This window comes from Rhinoderma darwinii, chromosome 1 (genome assembly GCF_050947455.1).
Source record: "Rhinoderma darwinii isolate aRhiDar2 chromosome 1, aRhiDar2.hap1, whole genome shotgun sequence".
NCBI lineage: Eukaryota > Metazoa > Chordata > Amphibia > Anura > Rhinodermatidae > Rhinoderma > Rhinoderma darwinii.
Genome location: NC_134687.1, coordinates 42,229,970 through 42,251,666, shown reverse-complemented (window position 1 = coordinate 42,251,666; position 21,697 = coordinate 42,229,970). Strand labels below are relative to the sequence as shown.

General features: G+C 43.4%; 1 protein-coding gene across 1 annotated transcript in view; it reads right to left on the bottom strand.

Annotated features, from left to right (window-relative positions):
* Positions 1-14,254: 14,254 nt before the first annotated feature.
* The window catches only part of LOC142750024 (proton channel OTOP1-like), a 70,189-nt gene continuing 62,746 nt past the window's right edge, over positions 14,255-21,697 (bottom strand). Inside the window, exons 5-7 of the mRNA XM_075859171.1 lie at positions 16,404-17,169; positions 16,289-16,367; positions 14,255-14,434 (exon numbers count right to left, since the gene is read on the bottom strand). Of these exons, the coding sequence (XP_075715286.1) occupies positions 14,255-14,434; positions 16,289-16,367; positions 16,404-17,169 (1,025 nt within the window). The remainder of the gene's footprint in view (positions 14,435-16,288; positions 16,368-16,403; positions 17,170-21,697) is intronic.

Genomic DNA, 21,697 nt, shown 5'->3' with positions numbered 1-21,697 from the left:
CATTCCAGGTTTAGGTACACTATTCTAAGCTGATGAATTTCATAACATACTGTATCTGTTAGGCCGTGTTCACATCAGCGTTTGAGATTTCTCTAGGGGCCACCGTCGCAGATCCGGACAAGATTACGGACTTGCATGGTACGCTATTGTCTCCGGTAAAAATCACAGACACCCCAACGGAAAGCTGACACAACCCATTAAAGTCAATTGGTTTTCGACGATCGTTAGTGGTGTCCGTTGTGCTTACGTTATTCCTTTGTTCTGCTCCTCTGACGGAGCAAAACAACGGAGCACACCAACGCAGGTGTGAACATAGCCTTATAGGGGAGCTCTGTTCTGACTTGCTAAATTACTTAAATCTGGCTGCATGCACCCACCATTCGGGGGAGCTAACTGCATATGGATTTCGTAGTATAGTTTTTAGTAGAAACTATTTAAATGGACACTAACTTTTCAAACAACTTATGCTAATCTAAGAGGATACCTGATAAAGAACAACTTTGTAATTTACTACTGTTAAAATTGTGTTATTCTATCCATGCAAATTCTGTGTGAAGTTATTGCCACTAAGGTAGTTGTCTCTCTTGTGTAATCTGCTGTCCACCCCCTTTTGTCAAGCAAAATCCACTCCTAGTTATAGAACAGAATTGAGGGCTGTAGAAAGTTGGTAGGTGTCTCTTCGCCTGTCTATACAAGTCCATGGAGAGGGGGAGCAGGAGGATTGTGCAGAGAAAGACACAGACGCGCTGCCCATACAACTCTATGGAAAGATAAGGGAGGAATAGGGGAGGAAGCAGGATCAGAGGGAGAAAGACACAGACTGCTAGTAAGATTTCTATGTCACCCCAGTGATGGATTCTCAGCTACATTGCTCATTACTGCTGTATAATCTCCTCCATGCTGCAGCAGCTTTTATTTATATAGCAGAAAAAAAAAAAATATATATATATATATATACACATACATAGGGTCAGTTTTAGACAAAGCTTTAGTTTTAGACAAAACCGTTGAAGAGGCTAACACTAACCCCCCATTATTACCCCGGTAACCACCGCCACCACGGGTGTCGGGAAGAGCCGGGTCTGAAGTGATGGTCAGGCACTGGGGCAGCCGCAGTCTGGTATTATTAGCTGGTAAAGCCCAAAAACAATGGGCCTTCCCACCCTGGTAATGTTTCCACTGCTCCAGAGTCCAGCGGCTGCTATACACCATTCTAGCCGACGCTTGGCATTGTGCTTGGTGATCTAGCTTACATGTAGCTACTCGGCAATAGAAAACCATTCCATGAAGTACCTGGGGCACAGTTTTTGTGTGGATGTTAATGCCAGAGAAGGTTTAGATCTCTGCAGTTATTGAGTCAGCAGAGCATTAGCAACTTTTATGCACAATGCACCTCAGCACTCGGGAATCCCACTTTGTAACTTTATGTAGTCTCCACTTCATTCAGTTCCTGTCGTTCCTAAATGCTTACATTTTGTAATACTACCACTCACATTTGACAGTGGAATATCTAGGAAGGAAGACATTTCTGAAACTGGCTTGTTACAACAGTGACATCCTATTACAGTGCCACGCTGAAATTTAGTGAGCACTTTACAACAACCCATATTTTCACAAATATTTGTAAAGGCGACTGCATGGCTAGGTGCTGAATTTTCTATAACACTTTTGTCCATATAGTGTATGTTCATCTTTGAACGTAATTTTCTAATACTTCCTTTCTCCTGTGGTGGCGCTGCAGGGTAATTGAACACATGATGCCAAATTCCACTCCACATTACGGCTGATCACTTGGGGTCTACTAACAAGAAGGAATTGTCCAAAGTGGACAACCCCTATAACAATGAGACAGAAAACAAAGCTGTCGTCAGATATACTGTAAGATCTGCCTTCTTGTATATTTATCTACAAAAGGAGGCACAATATTAGTAGTGTTTAATGATAACCGTAATATAAATATTAATATGGACTAGACATATATAATATATGCAGACATTGATATTGAGTATTCAGAATGGCCTCCTGCATCATTTATAAACTGCTATAATAGTGTCAGATTGAAGCATCTGGAGCGTTTCTGACATGCCGGTTTTAGTGAAATACAATGAAATAAAAGTCTGTTGTGTGTTATTTTGTACCCACTCAGTAAGTAAAGGTCTGTGATAATGACTAGTAATGATGTGCGGCTCTGAGCATCTCTGATAATGACGAATCTTTGGAACACTCAATGACAAATCTACATTTTACCCATCAGTCATGTGCATGCAAATTATTTCTGAAACACGGTAACCAGCCAGGTGGCGGAGATAGAGACAGGTTTTATTCCCTATAGTCCATGTATGAATGTGCTCCGCTCTTTATTTGCCTGTTTTAAACACTATACTAAATGTTGCAACTGCAAATCTAGACAATGATTAGATGGTCAATGGAAACTGAAATATGCAGATGTGCTGAGTACAGGGGCGTCCGCTCCTGGGGCTGGATAGTGACAATGTGATTCTTGTACTATCCGCAATTGCTATCATTGTGGTGTCAGTTTAAAGCCCTGAACTGGTTCACACCGCCATTAAGAAAGGGAATGGTGTTGACTTGGAATGTGGGGGTCAATTATGCACACTGCCTGTGACATGAATGCAGCTGCATAGGGCACAGCGCGCAGCCATTCATGTGCCTTTTTTTGTTTCTTAGACAAGCATTTGCAGCTCTGCAACATTATGCTTATGATGTATTCATTGATCTATATTATTATAGGTTTGATGTAATCTAGTCACACTGCCCTACGTGATGCGTCGGTACGGCATCATGAGATATGTTGTTACTAGAGCTACTCCCTGCAGAAAATGATTTCTGCAATTAACACAGAGATTAAATTATTCTCTTTTATATTATCTTCCAAAAAGCAAGTCAGAGACGGATATTGAAGATCATCCCTGTAACGGGACAGTAGCTTTGTGCTTGTTGATCTTCATACCCATCTCTTGCAGAACAAATGGTACTTATGGAGAGGTAGCCTTGTGTAAGTTCACACTACTCATGTAAAAACAGGTCCTTCATAGGCCATATAGCAGCCTCTTTGGCAGCCTCTATGATATGTATGCCACTGCAGCAAAGTAGAGGCAGAATGGTTGAAAACAGAAGAATACGGTTATATCGTGGGCTGGGTTAGGCGGTGGTGATATTTATTTCATGTGTCTGCTGGATTTTCTCTTTTAACAGGGTCTCCCACAAACATTCATTGCATGTCAATCAGGTATGTTATAAAAGTAAGACCAGGGTGGCAGTCTTCATTTTTAGTGGAAAGGTCACCACTCAACCATATACAGTAGGCTGTTATCTTATTAGGCAGAAGGAAAAAAATGGTAGTCAATAGTAATTAGCTCACAAAGGATTGCGAAGACTTCAGCTTCTGGATTTAAAAAAAAGAAAGAGAATGTATCCATTCACTGACAGTAAACAGTGATCTTGAAAATGATAAGGAATGTTGACACCCAAAGTATATTAGAAGGCGGCAGAATATAATATCTTAAGGCCCTTTTACACCGGCCGACACTCGGCCGGTGCAGTGAGCGCCGATCAACGAGACATTGTTGCTCGGCGCTCACTTGCTCCTGTCACACGGAGCTATGGATGGGGACGAGCGGTCATTACTCCGATCGCTCGTCTCCATCCATTATTATCATGCCGGCAGTACGTCTCCCTGTTTACACAGGGAGATGTGCTGCCGACAACGATAATATTTTACTTTATTAAAACGATACGACCAGCAGATGATCGAGCCAGGGCAATTATGTGCAATGAGTGTTATATTAACGCTCGTCTGCCCGATAATCGTCCCGTGTAAAACCCCCTTAAGACTGGGAATGATTAAACCCTTTAGAAGACCCCTTTGATTTGTATAGATAGAGCTAACAAGTTTTTCTGCTCCCCATGCTGCATGGTGTGTAAATATCCTCACAGCTTCCTCTATGTCTCCTTAGTTCCTATATTTACTGTGTTGATTCCCTTTTGTAAAGAAGTTTTTCTATTTTTTACAGCAAACAAAGATCTTGAAAGTGGTGAGGAATAGAAACACAGCTTTACTTGTCCTTCTTAATTCTTGGTAGATTAACTTCATTTTTTTGTACATTTTAAAGCCTAGTTTTGCTATAATATTTATATCTTTAAGCATAATGGTCATGGGCGTGAAGTTAAAAATATAATACTCAGTATATATTTTAGCCTTAATATTAACTATTCACACCCAAAGGCTAACTAGCCCCATATTGTTAACAGCACATGAGCAAATAATCTATACAGATGGACATTTTCCTGGGAAAAATCTCTAGACCTTGGCACATCCCTGGATATTAGGAGAGTTACAAACTGGGAAAGAAAGTGAAATGTTTGGGAGGCTCGCCAATGTTGGCAACAGTTTATGTCTTGAACGAACGCAGCTCAAGCTGTACAACTATAATAACTCACTATAGTCGGCTCCTGAAGGTATACATTCAGCCGTTACTAATGGATCACAGCTTCTGTATTATGTTTTATTATATCACTTTGAATTTCACTTGAAAACTCTTGAATTTGTTACTGGCAATCTCCTAATTTTAATAGCCGTGTGCAGACAATTTACATACAGTTCTTTATAAAATGCATTTTAATAATACTACACTGCCCTCTAGTGGACAATGTAGAAATGCATGTAACATAACTTCTTAAAGGGTAACTAAACCTTCAGCAAACTCATGTCATAGTGACATATCAGAAGTTTTGATCGGTGGGGGTCTGAGCAGTGTGACCCCCACCAATCGCTAAAACAAGGCAGCTGAAGTGCTCGGGTTATTTGCTGATCCACTTAGTTTCTGATCAGCTTTTTTCGGAAAGGCGATGTAGAGGTGTACAGGCCCAGAGGCGTAGCTAGGTTCTCCAGCACCCGGGGCAAAGATTCAGTTTGGCGCCCCCCCCAACCTCTTTCCCGACATCTCCTTCCCCCTCACCATATTTGTTTTCTCTACCAATCAATGACATGTCATTTATTTTCCACATTTCTTTTTATGTAACGCGAGCATAAAAACATTTGTACATTTTACAAGCAATATAGTTCTATACACAACACCAGAATAGTGCTCAGTACATAAATACAACCCCAGAACCAAGCTCAATACATATATACATCTCCAGCACAAATACAGCTCAATTTAGTGCAACCCCTGCTGTACAGGTTTGTACGGAGTAAAACTACAACTCCCAGCATGGCCCGAACAATGGTGAGGATATGCTGGGAGTTGCTGTTTCACAAAAAATAAATCCTATCATAATCACACCACCCATCATCTCGCTGCAGATCATACAGTGACTACATTACTGATTAGAGGCAGAATAAACATTGACATTAAGTGACTCACCGGTGACGTCTCAGATTCTAGTTATTTTTCTCGATCCGGTCCAGACCTCTATGATGACTTCTCCCAGTCACAGCCCATTTCTGCAGTTTGCTGCTCAGATGTCTTCAGCTTCTCACTTTTCCAACATTTCTATTTCAAGTTCTCAATATACCACACACTACGCCCCTAAATATAATAGCGCCATACACTGCACCTGTAATTATAATAGCACCATGCACCATGTCCCCCACACACACACTGTGCCCCCTGTAGATAGTGTCTGCCATAGAGCCCCCTGTAGATAGTGCCCCCATATAGCCCACCCCTGTATATAGTGTCCCACAAATAACTCCCCCTATAGTGCTCTACAGATAGCCCACCCCTGTATATAGCCCCCTGTAGATATAGCCCAGCCCTATATATAGTGCTCCACTTATAGCCCAACCCTGTATATAGCCTTCTGTAGTTATGTGGTGCTCCATATATAGCCCACCCCAGTATATAGCCCCCCCTGTAGATAGACACCCCCCCCGTAGATAAAGCCCCCACGTGTAGATAAAGTCCCCCCGTAGATAAAGTCCCCCTTGTAGATAAAGCCCCCCCCCGTAGATAAAGTCCCCCCTGTAGATAAAGTTCCCCCGTAGGTAAAGACCCCCCCATGTAGACAAAGTCGTCCCCCCCCGTAGATAAAGTCCCCCCCGTGTAGACAAAGTCCCCCCTCCGTAGATGAAGTCCACCCCCGTAGATAAAGTCGCCCCCGTAGATAAAGTCCCCCCGTAGATAAAGTCGCCCTTGTAGATAAAGTCCCCCCCATAGATAAAGTCCCCCCTCCGTAGATAAAGTCCACCCCCCGTAAATAAAGGCCCCCTCCGAAGTTAAAGTACCCCCTCCGTAGATAAAGTCCCCCCTCCGCGCAGGTCTCCTGGGGGTTGAACGCAGCGTCTATGAAAGGCGCTGATTGGCTTAGCAGGATGACTTTCCCTGTCACTCAGCGCCTTTCATCGACGGAAGCTTCACTGGTACAAAAGGTACCAGTTGCTTCACTGGTGCAAAAGCGCTGAATAGCCGGGCACGTTCCGTGCCCGGTCATTCATTGCTTCTAATTGTACCTGTGTCCTATAGACACAGGTACAATTATAGTGCAGGAGGTGGTGGCGCTGGCGCCCCCCCCCCCCCCTAAGTTGCGCCCGGGGCACATGCCCCACCTGCCCTCCCCCGTAGCTACGCCACCTATGCAGGCCTATAGTGACATGTCAGAAGTTTTGATTGGTGGAGGTCCGAGCACCGAGACCCGCACCGATCAAAATATCTGACATGTCACTATGACATGTCAGAAGTTTGTTAAAAGTTTAGTTACCCTTTAAAGGCTATATAAACCTTTGCACACTTTTAAAAAAAAAAATTTTTTAGGATACATAGAAACTGTATCTCAAAAAGTAAAACTGTTTTTTTAATAAAAAAAATAAATATTAAAAATCTGTTTAAAATACCATAAAACATTGTTTTATTTAAAAAAAAAAACGTCTGCAAAGCATTTAACCAGGGAAATTGACCTTTTACTATAAATCATGTTCATAAGATGAGTGGTATACAATTTTTACAGTGAATAACTGTGTAGCAGGCATCGCTTTCCTATACAGCAAAAAAAAAAAAAAAGGTAAATCAACATATACAGTACTTGCCTAGTGGATGACAAAAGGAGACTCTTTTGACACCTGCCGTGAGCACCTTCATAGTTGTAACGTCTATGGTCGCGGACCATCGTCCTGACTTACCCTCTGACGGCCGCAGCCATGGACGAGTGAGTTCCCGGCGGCATCTCCCTCCCGAGAGACGCCGGCACTCACTTCCTGGTCCGGACACTGTCTACGCATGCATGGCCTTAAAGGGCAGAATATCTGCAATTAGCCCAGAATGCTGCTGGACTATAAACGGGGCTCTGCCCTCTGGATCCTTGCCTGAGCGTTGTTGTGTTACCTAAGTTTGTAATTGCAAATGGTCTCCTAGTGTTTTCCAGTTCCAAGTGTTACCTGTTCCTGCTGCCTGTACCCTGTATCCCGTGCTACCGTGCCTCTGTGCAGTCAAGAGTTGGAGTCGTATTGTGTCCTCCGCTGCATCTATTGTGTCGCACCCCGCCGAGTGTCTGTATACTGTCGGAGCCTCATCTTAGCCTGAATCCACCGCTACTGTCTACATTGCCTCAGGTACCCTTTCTGGAATATAGACATTGTATTGCACCTGTTTGGCCAGCTGCTATCCCACTACGCGGTACGGCCCAGTGGGTCCACACCCTGTGTCGTGACAGTTCGCTCAGGCCATGGACCCCGCTGGTCAATTCAAGGGCCTGTCAACCTCCCAAGCCATGCAGGCGGACCTGCAGGACCTGCGAGAACGACAGGATCGACTTCTTGTGGCAATAGACTCCATGGCACAGCAGCTAGGGGTGCTTCCTTCTCTGCTCCTGTTCCAGCTTCTCAGACTGATCCTCCTGCTACACCTCCTGGCAGCACTAGCTCTGATTCTCGGTTCTCTCTGCCACTGCCACCTCGTTTCCATGGAGACGCTAACGCGTGCAGGGGATTCATTAACCAGTGTCATATCCACTTCAACCCTGGACGCCATAGAATTTCCTTCAGACGGAGCCAGGATCGCCTTCATTATGTTTTTACTTGCTGGCAAGGCCCTGGCATGAGCGAAACCAATCTGGGAACGACAGGGCCCGAGACTTCCAGGGGTTCATACGGTTATTCTGCACTGTGTTCGAGGAACCTGGACGAGTCTCGTCGGCAGCTACTTCTATGCTGAACCTTCGCCAGGAGGACACCTCTGTGGGCGAGTACACCATCCAGTTCCAGACCCTGGCAGGAGAGCTGTCCTCGAACAACGAGGCGTTAGTAGCCTCCTTCTGGCATGGTTTGTCGTCCGAGATCAAAGACGAACTGACTGCTCGTGATCTACCACCTACCTTGGATGACCTAATTCTACTTGCCACCCGAGTGGACATGAGGCTCAGAGAGAAATTCCAAGAGGTTTGTCAAGAGAGAAGGCTTCCTAGGTTGGCTCTCAACTTCCAGCAACCCCTCTTGTCTTCATCTGCTGCTCCACCCGAGGTCCCGATGCAAGTGGATTGGCTTAAACTGTCTGTCCAGGAAAAACAGCGCAGGCGCACTTCTGGACTCTGTCTATATTGCGGCCTCGCTGGCCATGTCGTGCATCTGTGTCCCCAGAAACCAAAAAACTCCAACGCCTAGGATTGGTTGGAGAGAACTGTCCTCCAAGTGGTTCATCCCTGTGACCATTGTCACTAGCGAGAGGCCCCATCTGGTCTCTGCCTATCTGGACTCTGGCTCCGCAGTCAATTTCATATGTAAAGACCTTGTGGATCTTCTTCACTTGCCTACTACCCTTCTGGAGAAGCCGTTGGTCATTGCCTCGGTGGATGGACTGCCGCTGCCCGACCCAATATTGTCTGTGACCAAGCCGCTGAGGCTTCAAGTGGGAGCCCTTCATTCTGAGCTCATCTCCCTGTTTGTCCTGCCCAAGGCCGTCAACACCGTGCTGCTGGGTTTGCCTTGGCTCCGTTAACATGCCCCAGTCCTGGATTGGAACTCCGGAGAGGGTCTCCAGTGGGGTCCAAAGTGCCTCAACCGCTTTCTGGGACATATCCATCAGCTTCAGCCTCCTCCGCATCAGTCATTGGCAGGGTTGCCCTCCTGCTACTCTCAGTACTCGGATGTCAAGAAGGAGGCGGAGACGTTGCCACCAAATCGAGCGTATGATTGTCCTATTGACTTGGTTCCTGATTGACTGATACCCTCTCAATGAAACCCAGTCAATGTCTGCCTATATTAAGGAGAATCTAGAGAGGTGCTTCATACCCAAATCCTCATCCCCGGCCAGGGACGGGTTTTTCTTTGTCAAAAAGAAAGACGGATCCCTCCGGCCCTGCATTGACTAACGGGGTCTCAATCAGATCACGGTAAAGAACAGATACCCATTGCCTTTAATCTCTGTACCGTTTGATTGCATACGGGGGGCAATTTATTTTTCCAAACTAGACCTACAATCTAATCCGGATTCGTCAGGGTGATGATTGGAAGACTGCATTTAATACACGTGATGGACACTACGAATACCTGGTTATGCCCTTCGGCCTATGTAATGCACCCACGGTTTAAAAAAAATTTGTCAATTACATTTTCCGTGATCTTCTCTATATCTGTATTGTGGTGTATCCCGATGACATTTTGATTTTTTTCCCCAGATCCAGTAACTCATCATAGACATGTCCGCCTAGTCTTGCTTCGATTAAGGGAGAATCACCTATATGCCAAGCTGGAGAAGTGCGTGTTCAAAAGAAAGTCCCTACCCTTCCTGGGCTATATCATCTCCGATCAGTGCCTCAAAATGGATCCTGAGAAGGTAAAGGCGGTCTTGAAATGTCCACGCCATCAAGGCTTAAGGGTCATACAGCGCTTCCTGGGATTGGCCAACTTCTACCGGCTGTTCATCCCCAACTTCTCCTCACTGACAACCCCCTTCATAAATGCCAAGGTGTGGACTCCAGAAGCAGAGGCCGTGTTCAAAAGCTTAAGGAAGGCCTTCACGTCAGCCTCAATTCGTCATCATTCTGATGTATCCCTGCAGTTTTCGTTGGAGGTCGACGCCTCCTCTGTTGGTGCTGGCGCACTTCTGTTCCAGAGAGGTTCCAAAGGCAAGTCTGGTATGTGGCTACTACTCTAAGCTTTTTTTCTCCCGCAGAGCGCAACTACTCGATTGGGGATCGGGAGTTACTGGCCATCAAGCTGGCTCTGCAGGAGTGGAGACACCTACTAGAAAGCGCAGCTCATCCAATCCTGGTCTTCATGGATCACAAGAACCTCACCTATCTCCAGATGGCTCAACGGCTGAATCCTCGTCAAGCCAGGTGGTCGCTGTTCTTCGCTCGGTTCCAGTTTGAGCTCCACTACCGACCTGCCGACAAGAATGTGAGGGCTGATGCCTTGTCTAGGTCGTTTGAGACAGAGGACACTGTGGAGTCCCCACAGAATATCATTGACCCTTCCTGCATCATCTCTGTCAACCCCCTGCAAGTTAGAGATATTCCTCCGGGAAGTGCCTTTGTACATCTGGCTGACAGAGGAAGAATCCTTTGCTGGGGACACAATTCCAAGCTTGCCCGTAAGACCTGAGAACTAATTGCCCGTCAGTTCTGGTGGCCTGAGGGGACAAAACAGTGGAAACCCCCCAAAAGTGACCCCATTTAGGAAACTACATCCCTCAAGGAACTCATCTAAGGGTATAGTTAGTATTTTGACCCCACAGGTTTTTTGCAGAAATTATTGGAAGTAGGCCGTGAAAATGAAAATCTAAATTTTTTTCAATAAAATGTAGCTTTAGCAAAACTTATTTCATTTGCACAAGTACTAAAGGAGAAAAGGCACCCCAACATTTATAAATAAAATTCTCCTGAGCACAGCAATACCCCATATGTGCTTATAAACTGCTATTTGGACACACGGCAGGGCTTAGAAGCGAAGGAGTTCTATTTGGCATTTCGATTTTGCTAGATTGGTTTGTGGCGATATGGCGATATTTGCTTAGTCCCTGAGGGACCAAAACAGTGGAAATCCCCCAAAAGTGACCCCATTTAGAAAACTACACCCTCAAGGAACTTATCTAAGGGTATAATTAGCATTTTGACCCCACAGGTTTTTTTGTCTGAATTTATTTTAATTAGACCGTATATATACTGGTATTTCAATATATAATGTCGGGGCATGTGTATGTTGTGAAAAGCAAATCAGAGTATAATAAAGGGGTACATTAATAATAAAATTAATAATTCATAGATGTGTGGTAAGCCGTGAAGCAATCCTTTATGCACAGGCCAAGTTTTTCGGGGCAGGTGTCGCACTAATAAGTGGTGTCCCTTCTTATGCCCCTTTTGCTACACACTCTGAACCTTTTTTGGGATCTTCCCTTGTTTTTAGTTTGGGAAACGATGCCGGCAAAGTATTGCCCTGGTAAAATACGGGCACCCTCGCTTTCAGCAGATGTGCTTGGGCCCTTCCCTGCCTGGTTTTCAAATACAAGCATCTTGATAATCTCCTCTTGAAAATTAAGGAATGACCCTGTCTGGCCTGAACATTTGTATAGCAAGTAAGCGTTCTATAATTCCATCTGTACCATGTGCACGGCCACCTTTTTGTACCACACCCTTGTTTTTCTCATGGTACTATACGGCTCCAGCACTTGATCTGAGAGATCAAGCCCTCCCATGTACATGTTATAGCCCACAACGCAATCTGGCTTGTGGGTCACTGTGGTGGTACCTCGTACAGGGACAGGGGTACTGCCGTTCCCATGTATTGTGGAAGAGAAGGACATCCGTCTTGTCTTTATACTTGACGAACAACACGTTCTCGCTGCATAGTGCCCTCTCTCACCCCTTCTGACACGTTGGCCAAGCAGTGTTTTAGGGAGACCTTTCTGTTTTTTGCGCATGTGCCGCATGCTGCAGTACTTCTGGTGGAGAGGCAGTTAAATAGTGGGATGCTGGTGTAGAACTTATCCACATAAAGGTGATACCCCTGGTCTAGTAGTGGGTTCACCAAATCCCACACTATTTTACCAGTAACTCCCAGGACGGGGGGCATTCTGGGGGTTCAATCCTGGAGTCCTTCCCTTCATAAACCCGAAATCTGTATGTGACAAACATCATACTATAAATTTCTAAAATAAAGTTGTATTTATTATTTATTTAGTTATTAATGTATTTATAATAGAAATAAAGTTCCCACAAATAAAATGTAGATATTAGGCATATATTTTGAAATAAGGGACTGATTTTGTGATTGTAAATATACATAGGATTTAGGGATAAAAGTTGCATTCAACAAATTTCGATCACACTTGAGTTTCCCATTGTTAGAGGCTGTCTCATCTCAGTTATCAATGCCATATTCTCAGGAAATGTCATACATGTCTGACAACTGGTTGTCCCTCCTCCGAAAACCCCATGAGAAATCCGGGGGGGGGACCCTGTCCAGCAAGTCAAGGCAGCTGGCAGTGGTGGTTTACATGAGAAGTACACATACACTGTAAAGAGAGAAAGCCCACATCTTCAGGATGCAGCTGCCACCGGCTGTCTTGATTTGCAGATAAGTGCAGCTTCCAGAAGTGGAGCCAGTAGACAGATATTTATGCCATATTCTGTGGTGATACCATAAAGGTGGGACAAACCCCTTAAAGAAACTCTGCCCTAAAAATAAGACTTGTATATGCTCATCAATTATGTTCTTTTTCTCTTGCTTGCACAGTACTTTACTTTATTAAGAAGCAGTCTGTGCTCCAGAGCTGCTCTTCTTTAATTAGGGAGAGGACGTTATAACTATTGTGAGCCATAGTTACACTCCTGTGCACTCCATGTCTACTTGGATTATTACTACTACTTTTATTATTACACTGATCATATAATGTTGTAAGAGTGCATCGGAAGGTCCAGCACCACAGAACAATATAAATAGTTGAAAATATACTAAGCTAATCTTTAAAAAAAATACTGTAACTTTTGGCTAGAGACTACATTTGGTTCACTATTAAAAATAATCTTAAAAAGAGTGAAGCGCACTTGAGGCTATGTGCGAGTTAGAGTCATCTCTAGCATTAAATAGGATTGGGACAACATGCCAGTAACATAGAGTCCCCTACAAATATGTAATATGGAATTAATAGGAACTAAACTTTGGTTATAAAAAAGGGAATGGTGGATATTAAAGGAGTTGTCTGTTTAAAAAAAACCTTGTCATTTATCCTGTTAAGAAATTATTGGTAAACAGAGGGGGACACTCATTTGGGACTTACATCAATTAGCTACAAAAAGCATCTCTTGCTCACTCACCCTGGAGGACCTGGCATGTCCATTATTATACAGACAGCCCTTTGTTTTCAATTGGCTCCATGTAATGATTAATTTCCCCTGTGGTGGCGCTGCATGGGAAGTGAACACTTGATAACAAGATGTACCTCAGATTACAGCCATACTTACCAACATTTGCAAAGGGACATCAGAGAGATTATGGCAGGGGACTCACATTTTTGGGTTTGTGCCCCGCCCATTTATATGACATGTCCCCAACCTACTGCATTTGAATTCCAAATAGTGCATATGACGAAGGATCACATCCCAAAATGAATACAGTCTTCCTTAACGGTTACAGACACTAGACCCCCTAAATAAATACAGACCCCAGACCAGACACCCTAAATAAATACCGGACTCCTTACATAAAGACCCTCTAGAGCCCTTAAACTAATACAGATTATGGCCTAGACACCCCCTAAATAAAGAACCCAGGCAAGAGTCTCCGTAATTAAAGACTGCAGACCAGATTAACCCTAAATTAAGACCCCAAACCGGACTCCCCCTACATACAGACCACAAACCAGACTCACCCCAAAAAATAGCCCAAACCCGACTGCCCCTAAAAAAAGACTGAAGGCCAGACTCCCCCTAAAAAAAGACTCCAGACCAGTCTATCCCCTTATACACATCCAGACCAGACTATCCCTTTAATACAGGCATGCAGAATCTCACCTCTCCCCGTTCTCCGTCATTCCTGGGTGACACTGCAGACAACGTCCTGACGCTAGGACCAGCATCAGGTTGTTTTTTGCAGCGGAGCACAGGAGTCAAGAGAAGTGCAGGAACGGGGAGAGGTGAGTACAGCATATTCGGTGTCCAGGAGATTTGCCTTTTCTTCCAAGTGAGAAGTGGGGGTAGGCCCTATTATGAATTTTGCTATTTTCCCCTATAATTTCTGTGTACGCCCCTGCACGGAAATGATGATGATATATTATATTAAACCCCTAATTCTTGATGAGTTTCAGGAAGCACCAATTTTACAGTACACGTCAAACAAGGCATAACTTGAATGCATTCTGTAGAAGATGGAAAAGGGGACGGCAACGTCAATAACAATAATCCAGGGTATGAACCCGAACACAATAGCTTCCAACCCATTATCATACTGGGGACGACATCCAAAAGCTGGAGGAATCCAGAGCTGGAAAAAAAGAAATGGTAAAAAGCATTCTTCAATAGTCATTATTAGAAATAACACATGTTTAAGTTCACTGACTCTTCTAATGCTAGCTGGCTGACTAGACTTTTTTTTTTTGTCTGTTTTTCCTGTTTTTATAAAGAGTTTTTCTTATGTTAGTTTAATCTAAATTTTTATTTTGCTCTTGTACTGTCAATATGCTGAAATTATTCACATTTAGGGCATAGTAACCTACTGTATCCCTAACACCAACAACATTATTAGATCATTTTAAGGTCCTCTCTAGGTCAGAGGGGCTTTCATATCATGTATAGTAAGACACCTCAAGTGAAAGGGTATATATACCATAGAGGCAGCTCCTGGAGAGAGGGGCCCATTCCAGGTCACCCATTTTAATGGGTGATGAGAACCTTCTCAGGGATGTGTACATTAGAGTCAGTGAAAAATGTACTAGAGTCATGAAAATGAGATGGTAGACACCAGGACGTCCTGTTTTGGGTGGCGAGGTGGGTGGTGTTGTCAGGCAGAACCTATAAGGGGCCTAATTGTTTATCTTTCTATGGGGCCACCCGCCCTCTATATACACCATTGCCCAAGTAATAACAAGGTTTCCAATGAGGAATAAAGTTAGGTTCTAACATATGAAAACAAGGGCTTTCTCTTATTTCTCACCATTAGAATAGAATAGAACGTCCTGTTTAATATCATGTGCTGCAGGAGTGCTGTGTACTTCAGGATGTACATATATACCGTGATGTGCTGTCCCTACCAATTCATGTAGGAATGTTTACTGCATCATTGGTGTTGATATTTAGCTATATTTTCTCTCTCGTATATGTGCAGTATTAAATTCCCGCTGCATCATTTAACGGTTAAATTGCATTACATCTAAACCCTCAATAATAGTAATTAGTCTTCAGTAGGTGCAATATACTTGGAGGCTGCATGTGGATGTTTATTACCTAAGAAAAAACAGACCCAGGTTGTTCTACTTCATCATACCGTTGTGTTATATGCAGAATGAGACCTCAAGCATACGAGCATATTATGACTCAGAACAACCTCCAAGTTGTATGGAGCCATAATAAGGCATATGTAACAGTCTATGTATGACTCAGATTTCCTACGGAGGTATACAGAGGATGCCTTATTACATAGGACCTCGTATTATAGAGGTATTCCCCCCTAGTATTGCTTGTAGCCAAGAATGTTTCCATAATACATTGCCATATGGAGGTCCCTGTGGGTAGAATTGGGAACAATGGCCGGACTGGTGTGTGACCCTGATAAAGATGAGGCCTCAGATAGCATGGCACGTGAGGCCTGAGACCACCACAAATCTTCATTTTAATTATATAGCAGAATTATTTTGACATATACCACTGTTACTAGATTTCTTTATGCATGAAGCTGCTATGTGGTGACTGTACGTTGGCATTATTTGAGCACTGTATGCTGTTATTATTTGAGCACTGTATGTAGGTATGTACATTGTGTGGCACTAGTACTTAGGCACTGTATAGTATATTATTTTTGCAGTGTTTGGAGGTGTCAGCCGTGTATAGCAACATTATTTAGGCAACTGTATGGAAGTGTTATATGGCCAATGTGTGGCAGTTATTTGGGCACAATTCTGTATGGCACTTATAATTAGGCACTACTGGCTTTTTGTACACTGTATGACAGTTTGGCATTTGAGAGTGTGGGGTGCCAACAGGGCATCATTCAACATGAGGCCGGCCCATGACGGTACAGAGTGTACACACAACCATATTCCGTAAAATAATTCTAGAGAACTCTGAAACATGTTTTCTTTATCCAAAACTGGTTTGATTCTATTCAACTGAATATACTTACTGAAATGTTGCATAGAAACAAGGCAACCGTAATATTTTTCAGCACGACTGTCTTAAATATCCCGGTATTTGAGTTTGAACTGGGATTTTGAGGCATATCAGTAGGAGAAATACACTCTTGCTGTAAGGTGTTGTGGTTGTTGTGGTGGTTGCGACTGTGGTTTTTCATCTTGTTTTCATTGCCAGCTCTAAATTCTGTACTTTCAGAAGGTACGCTGATTTCCCCTGATACCGCAGGTATTTCCATGTGTGTTATTTCTGTATTGTGCTTGTCTTTTCGGTTCAAGTATGTAATTATGAACAGGTTTTGTACATATTTCTCCAGTATCACTAGGATGGAGTAGGGTAGGTTGTACCAGGTGTAGGCGGGGTGGCTCTCTGCACATACTGTTGCAATAATGGAACCCCATGACGTAATCCAAGATCCAATGGCAGAACCCACAAGTAGGTCTTCATCCAGCTTTATGGATGGGCTTTTCTCTTTCATTGTAGGTATCCTATCCAGTTTATATATCACAAGACCAATTAGCGAGGCAATACACATGAAGCCTAGGACGGCAATTGAATAAAAGTAGAAGATACTCAGAGCAGACTCGCTGCTGTTCTTAGTGCGTCCAATATTCAATAAATATATTACAACTATCACAATTGTGGCAGCCATGACCATGAGTCCTAAAAGAGTACCAGTGACCACCCCTTGGAAATTAAGCTTAGATCTTCGACGGCAAGGTCCAAGGTTGTTCCCTATATTCTTCCACAGTACATACAGCATAGCTGAGGCTAAAACCTGATATTCAATGAAGAATGGGTATATGTAGTAGATTCCTTTTTTAAAACTCTCGCACAGGTTATAGGTACAGTTACACTTTACGTGGTCTTCATCTGTAATATAAATGTACACAAAATAAAGCCAGAGTAAAAGTTGGAATCACACATGCAGCTTTTGTGAAAGTTTTCATTGAAGTTTTTGGTGCAAAAAGTGGATCCGAATGGAAAGGAAAAGTATAAATCTCCTCGCTTTTGTATTCACTCTGGTGTTTAGTTAAACAAAACTGCATGAAAAAAACTGCTCCAAAGACTGCATCGATCACTGCATGTGTGATTTCAGCCTAACTGCTCAGCTGTTGGATAGTAACTTTTTAAATTAAATGCATACATGATATGTTTGCAATTAAGCAGGCAAATATTTAAAAGTAGCAAACTATGTTTATAATGTTTAACACGAAATTAAAGTATATTTCCACGTTTTCCAACAATTTTTTTATTACTCCAATGCATCTAAAATAAAAATACATTTACAGATGTAGCCATCTTTATCTTGACTGTGATAACTTCCTGCAGCATGATATCACACAACAAAAGCCATTGAAAAGTCATTGAAAACCTCAAGATAAAGGATCTTGCCACTGTGTATTTAATGCATTAAAAGTCAAGGTAAAGATTGCTACATCTGTAATGTTTAAATACCTAAGGGGTACTGTTTCAGTGTGTAGGGAACTAAGGGGACACTTTTACATTGCATGTGGCGCTTAGGGGGACAGTTACAGTGTGTAGAGTACTAAGGGGAACAATTAGTGTGTTGGGCACTAAGGTGGCTATTACTAAGGCACTATTACCGTCTGCGGCAATATTTGGGCACTATTACCATCTGGGACTTTATGTGGCACACTACTACTGTCTGGGGCACTGGGAAAGGGAGAAGCCAAAGATGCTTTGGCAGGAAACTCTGCAGAAACAAGTCGTGGCTGGAACAAGTCTTAATGGAGATCTGGGCAGGAAAGAAAAGAAAAGGGAAAGAGAATGACTCCAATCTGAGAAGACGTCATCAGTGAGTCACTGGTTGTTACTGTGCTGTAATCACTTATTTGGTTTGCAGAGCGTCTAAGTAGAACTGGTATCTATCACTATATAGTCACTGTATGGTGGTAATATGAAATGATCTGCAGAGCTCCTGTAAAGGATCTGCCAGACACAGCTTCTGTGTCGATGCCCGTGGGTAATCAGTCTGCACCTGCTCCTAAGTCTGAGAGAGTGACACGATCTTCTACCAGTCAGGCTGGGAGGCTGAGGAGTGAGAGAGCCTATCACAGCCTGGCCAGACGGAGCTAGCTCACGCCCTCTGTCTATTTATACCTGCATTTCCTGCTCCTCCTTTGCCTGTGATTCTTTTCTGTTTCCTGGCTCTGCTGCTCCTGCTATGATTATTGACCTTGCTTCATTTTTGACCCTGGCTTTACTGACTACGCTCCTGCTCTGCGATTTGTACCTCGTGCACTCCTGGTTTGACTAGGCTCGTTCACTACTCTTGTTGCTTACTGTGTTGCCGTGGGCAACTGCCCCATTTCCCTTAGCTTCTGTGTACCCTTGTCTGTTTGTCTGTCGTGCCCTTATTGAGCGTAGGGACAGTCGCCCAGTTGTACGCCGTCGCCTAGGACGGGCCGTTGCAAGTAGGCAGGGACTGAGTGGCGGGTAGATTAGGGCTCACCTGTCTGTCTCCCTACCCCGTCATTACAGCTCCTATGTAGAACTGGTATCTACCACTATATAGTCACTGTATAGTGGTAACATGAAATGGTCTGCCGTGCTCCTGTGTAGAACTGATATCTACCACTATATGGTCACAGTATGGTGGTAGTATTATATGGTCTGCAGAGTGCCTGTGTATCAGTCACTGTATGGTCACTGTATGCTGGTAATATTGGTCTTAGTATAGTGGTTCTTATTCAGTAACAGTATGGTGGTATTATACAGTCACTATGTGGTGGTAATATGTGAACATGATGTAGTGGTATTATTCATTAACAGTATGGTGCTAATATTCAGTCACTATGTGGTGGTAATATGTTATAATGCTGTGGAGGTATTATTAGTGGTATTATGTGGTAACTGTGTGTAACTGTGTGAATGTATTATTCACAGATATGCTATTATATATACATTAGTGTTTATGACAGGGCAAATCATTTGGGGGCAGAGCTAATGCATCTATTGTTGCGTGTTCCATGCCCCACAGTGCTGATTTTCATTATAAAATAATATTCAGGGACAGTCTTATAGCTATGCGTTCTTGACTATATTTTGTAATAGCCATGTGCTACTCCTTCTCATCTTCTTTTTCTTGTTAACCTACAAACAGTAAAAGAGGGGACAGGAGGATCAGAGGGTTTGTTTGTAGTTTATAACCATGAAGACATATAGGTCTGCATTGGACCTATGTACATAAAACGGTAGGAGATTTTTAATTTATTAACGTAACAAAGTTACTTAAGGTATTTTTTAATTTTAGATACAAAAGTATAATTTTAGATACAAAAGTGTATCCTTGAAATTAGGATTTAATACTCTCAGGTAAAATTGATTCACTGAGTCTTCACACAGAACATCTGATTCTATCCTCACACCCTCTTCAAGAGAGGAAAACAGAGAAACGTCATAAAAACATGGGAAGATACAATCTGAAAATGTAAAGTAGGTCCACTGTATTGTGAACATGTGATCTCTATTCCTTGCCCATATTAAGTTTTAGAGGCACATCCTAACAATCTAATGTTAAAGAGGCTCTGTCACCAGTTTATAAGTGCCCTATCTCCTACATAATCTGATTGGTGCTGTAATGTAGATAACAAAAGTGTTTTTTCTTTTGAAAAACGATAATATTTGAGCAAGTTATGAACAATTTTAGATTTATGCTAATTAGTTTCTTAATAGTCAACTGGGCATGTTTTAACTTTTTTACCAACTGGGCGTTGTAAAGAGAAGTGTATGACGCTGACCAATCAGCGTCATACACTTCTCTTCATTACAGCCCAGCTTCTTTCACTGCACAGCGTGGTCTCGCGAGATCACGCTGTGCTGTCACATACTCCCACACTAACTTTACCGAAGTGTCTTGAGAGTGAATAGATACTGCCTCCAGCCAGGATGGGATGTCTATACACACTCCCGACACTTTGGTAAAGTTTCTGTGGGACTGTGAGTACAGATGGACATGGATGACAGTGTCACATTGGGTTCGTGGACCCACTGGGCCGTACCGCCTTGGCAGTATGGCAGCTGGCCAACAGGGTGCATCTATATTTCATATAGGGTACCTGTGGCAGCTCGGATAGTAGCAAGGCAGGCTCGGCTGGGACTAGGCAGCAGGTAGATGTCAGGCATGGTGAAGCAGGACAGGCATGGTATACAGCACAGCACGACTTCAGCTAAGCACGGCACTTGACCAGGAGAGCACAGGATACAGAAGCAGGGAACACTGGGAACTGGGGAACACTAGGAGACCATTTGCATAGACAAACTTAGGGTATGACAACAATGCTCAGGCGTGAGAGTAAGCGGCTGAGCCCTTGTTATAGTCCAGAGTGCAATAGGCTAATTAATCAAGAAAGTCCGGTGCGCGCGCTGCCCCTTTAAGAGCGGGCACGAGCATGTGCGCGCTCCCTATGGGACCCGGCCGAGGTGAGCGGAAGTGAGCGCTGGTGTCTCCTGAGCAGGAGACTGGGGCTAGCGCTCGCAGATCCATGGCAGCGAGCATCATGAGGTGAGTGAGCCTGACGGCCCGCGGCCATGGGCATAACAGACAGCACAGTGTAATCTCGCGAGATCACGCTGTGCTGTGTGAGTAAGTCACACAGAAACTTTACCAAAGTGTCAGGAGTGCGAATAGACATCGCATCCTGGCTGGAGGCGATGTCTATTCACTCTCATGACACTTCAGTAAAGTTAATGTGTGAGTGAGTGACTGCACAGCGCGATCTTGAGAGATCACACTGTGCAGTGAATGAAGCTGGGCTGGAATGAAGAGAAGTGTATGACACTGATTAGTCGGCGTCATACACTTGTCTTTACAATGCCCACTTGGTCAAAAGTTAGAAAAGCGCCCAGTTGGGCATTAAGAAACGAATTAGCATAAATCAAAAATTGTTCATAACTTGCTCAAAAATTATTGTTTTTCAAAATAAAAAACACTGTTATCTACATTACAGCGACGATCACATTATTTAGGAGATAGGGCACTTATAAACTGGTGACAGAGCCTCTTTAAGGATCAAAAAGGTTGGATTGTTACCGGTCCCATCCTATTGTTTCCCTCATTATAAGTGTATAAGAGGTGTCAGGCAGTCACTTATCTCTTCTATTGAGGCAACATACACGTAGCTGAGCTGACCATGTAAGGTTGCGTTCACATTCCCATTGGGTTCTGTGTTCAAAGCCTCTGTAGCAAATTCCATCCGATTTGTCAAAACAACAAAAGCCACAATGGAACTCGACGGAGTACATTATTAGTAAAAGGGGTCAATCCGGTGCCGGTGGTATCTGCTGTAAGATGTGAACAGAGCCTCAATAAATTATTGAGATATTTATATATTGAGACGTAGAGTCTTCTTCTCAACTTTGAAAACCCTAATGAACC